This window comes from Trypanosoma conorhini (assembly GCF_003719485.1).
Source record: "Trypanosoma conorhini strain 025E chromosome Unknown Tco_14.4_contig_01233, whole genome shotgun sequence".
In the NCBI taxonomy this organism is placed as follows: domain Eukaryota; phylum Euglenozoa; class Kinetoplastea; order Trypanosomatida; family Trypanosomatidae; genus Trypanosoma; species Trypanosoma conorhini.
In genome coordinates, this window is record NW_021705331.1 from 1 (window position 1) to 3,163 (window position 3,163).

The following is a 3,163-nucleotide window of genomic DNA, read 5'->3' on the forward strand; positions in this document are numbered from 1 at the left end:
CGACGAGTTGTGCTCCGTGCCCGTGGAGCCGGTTTCGCCGCGACGGGTGGTACCCGTGCGGCTCACGGAGGCAAAAGCAGCTTGCGCTGCGGGAATTGCGCCAGAGACGACATGGCGATCCTCGTTGGGGTTGCTGTCGCGGGGTGCGGCGGACGCAGCGGCCAGGAACGAGAGAATAGAAAGCAGAAGCAGAAGCGAAATAACGCGCCTCATGGAATGTTTGCCGAGTGAAATTATTTCACACGCGATGCAGCACGGCTGGAGTGCTGCGCCTGGATGAGGCCCTTCCCTTTATTCTTCCCGGCAGGAGGGGGGAAAGAGAGGAGGGGTCGGGGCTAAAACAGGGAAATGGCGGGCTGCTCCCGCGCACGCCCATCGTCCCCCCAATTCGGGGGAGATGCATCCAAATTAAAAACACTCACACTCACACACAAACACTCACAAAAAAAAAGGGCCGCGACACCCCATTAGACGACTGCTGCCAACACCAACGGTACCGAGGAGAAAACGTAACACCCCCACACGAGCAGCAGAAACCAATCCTCCATGAGTAACGGCATGCGGAGCAGTTGGTGCTTCCAGCGGATGAGAAGTGATATAATGGTGGCCACGATGATGGCGCCTATGACGGCAAAGAACGTGGCAACGTATACCTGGAACGCCTCCGTCACATTGCCATGCTTGTCACTATACGGTATGAGGCGATGCCATTGATGAAATTGAAAAAATGGAACAATGGCACCAACCGCAACCAGCAACGTGGGCCAACGCACCTGGGTGGATATGTTCGTCGGATCTGCTGCCTGCACGCGGGGGGTCCGCACCTCTCGCTGAAACAAGCAACTCATGAGAAGGACGTATAATCGACGGGCAAGAAGTTCCAACAGTAGAATATTAAACAGAAGCTCCCAAAATAGGACCTGAACGGCCACAACAATCGTCACATAAAAATTTTGCCTGGTATCCACAGTAAGTGATAGCGCTAGTAGCAGAAGAAAATAAATAGCGGTAAAGGTGGAGCTCACGACTATCTTGATTCCCACAGGCACGTCCTTCGGCATGGCTGCCACAGACACGTACCAGCAAATTCTTTCAAAGATAACCAGCATCATTGGGCCTGTCATGCAGCGAATACGTGTCGGAATGGTGTTGTTTCCCAGAACAAGCTGAAAAAGCAGGGGAAAGGCATCTAGTAAGACGTACGGCACTGCAAGAAAGGGACGAGTCTCGTACAGTGAATAGATCATGAGCGGTAACGACAAGGCTACTAAACGCATGGGCCCCCAAAGAGTTGCTGGTATTTTTGTCATAAACGGCAAATAGGTGTCCATCGCGGCTAAGAAAACAAAGCGTGTCAGAACAATCACCCAAAACACGAAACCGCGACGCAACACACTGACGCATGGAGGCAAGTCCCAGCGAAGCTTGGATCTTTCGCTTTGCTCGCAGTGATCTCGCGTCTCTGCGCCGCCGGATCGGGGGCAGTCGTCCATCCCGCCGTTGGGTGCCCGGACGCAGGCAGAAGAGGGGGTGTCGACTGGCACAGCATAGCGCGACAAGTGGGCATGCAACTCTCGTTCCTGCTCCTTCCTCACAACCGCGTCGTAGGAGAGAAAGAACAGTGCCGGTGTAAAAAAGGCGAATGGAATATAGAGATCTATTCCATACGCGAAAACAAACAAAAGAATACTTTTTAAATTGCAGTTAGAGGTAGCTCCCCCGCACAAAATCGGCCCAGCCGTCGCAAGGTGGTTTGCCACCACAAACACCTCCTGAATCACGAATGGCACCAGGAAGCCAAGAATGAGAAAGAGCATCGGGGGGCAACAAGCGCGTTTCATACACCCTCGCTCTGCTTCAGCGTCGTCACGGGAGGTGGAAAATCGAAACTGCATAGGCGCGTCTCCACCCACGGCGCCGAGGCTGCACTTGGGCTTAAATTCCTTCTTCGGCAGGAGCTGGATCCGCCCCTTGTGGTCCTTTTCCCCCTCCCCGTCTTCCTCGTCTTGCACGGCGACCTCGTCATTGTTGCTTCGCCCGCCTGAGACGTCCAATGAGGGAAAGGCGGGCATCTCAAAGGGGCTGATCTCTACACAAGTCAATTCAGACCGTGTTGAAGGCGAGAAGCCAATAATCGGGCGTCCAGAAAACCAACTTGCGCTCTCGGGACTGCGCTTGTTGCGTACTGTTGCCCACATGGGCGAGGAGGACTGTTCCGTGCAGACGGTGTTGTTGTCGTTGAGTGGTGCGTCCTTATTCATCGCCACGTCCACACGCGGGGCTAACCCCTCAGTGTCCAGCGAGATCGAATCACCAAACAAAAAAATTTGGGGCATCGACAAGGATAGCACTTTCTCTTCGTTTTTGTCTGGCTCCTCCCCCTCACCGTGTATTACTTTTTGCTGCTGCCTTTCCTCCGGCGGTTGCGGTCCCTCCTTACGCTGAGACTTTGTGGAGTAATGTCTGCTGACACGACCAAGTTTATTGCGAAAATAACTGCTGCTACTACTAGTGCAACTGCTAAAACTATTGCTGTTAGGACCAGGCATGTCGGGGGTGAAGGCCCTGCAAGGCACTTGTGTAGACTGCTGAGACATCCTATGGAGGCTCACAGGGCATGTGAAACTTGTGGAGCTGCTCGAGGACGCAGAGTCTCCTGCCCCGTACCTAAAGCTCCCTAAGCTCTGGGCGGTGGGGAGTATTGGCCCATCGCAGCTGCGACATCGATGCCAGCCAGCATTGGGAGGATCCTTGCCCGTGCCCACGTGTGTGTCCGCCTGATTTCTCGCCCGATGCGCACTCTTGGCACGGGAGTCGGGCATGGTTCCCCTGTGGTCCCCCGCAACGTCCTCCGCCCTCCCTGCCTCCAAACCGCAAGCCTTTGCTCTCTCCCCCTTCTACGTCTTTGTTCTTCGATTGCGTTGGTGCGGAGTCTTAGAGAAGTAAGAGAAGCGCAGGAAGCATCTTGCTGTCACCGTCACCCAGCGAAGGCGGCGAGCACACACACACACACACACACACACACACACACACACAGAGAGAGAGAGAGAGAGAGAGAGAGAGAGAGAGAGAGAGAGAGAGAGAGAGAGAGAGAGAGAGAGAGAGAGAGAGAGAGAGAGAGAGAGAGAGAGAGAGAGAGAGAGAGAGAGAGAGAGAGAGAGAG

At 54.5% G+C, this 3,163-nt stretch overlaps 1 protein-coding gene across 1 annotated transcript, besides 3 other annotated features; it reads right to left on the minus strand.

Annotated features, from left to right (window-relative positions):
- The first annotated feature begins 414 nt into the window (after positions 1-414).
- Positions 415-443: a microsatellite.
- Positions 444-467: 24 nt separating this feature from the next.
- Positions 468-2,822, minus strand: Tco025E_09697 (uncharacterized protein; the record flags this gene model as incomplete). Its single annotated transcript, XM_029376507.1, has 1 exon — positions 468-2,822. One exon carries the CDS (start codon positions 2,820-2,822, stop codon positions 468-470), a length of 2,355 nt encoding a protein of 784 aa, XP_029223373.1.
- A 176-nt stretch (positions 2,823-2,998) lies between these two features.
- Positions 2,999-3,035: a microsatellite.
- Positions 3,036-3,163: a microsatellite.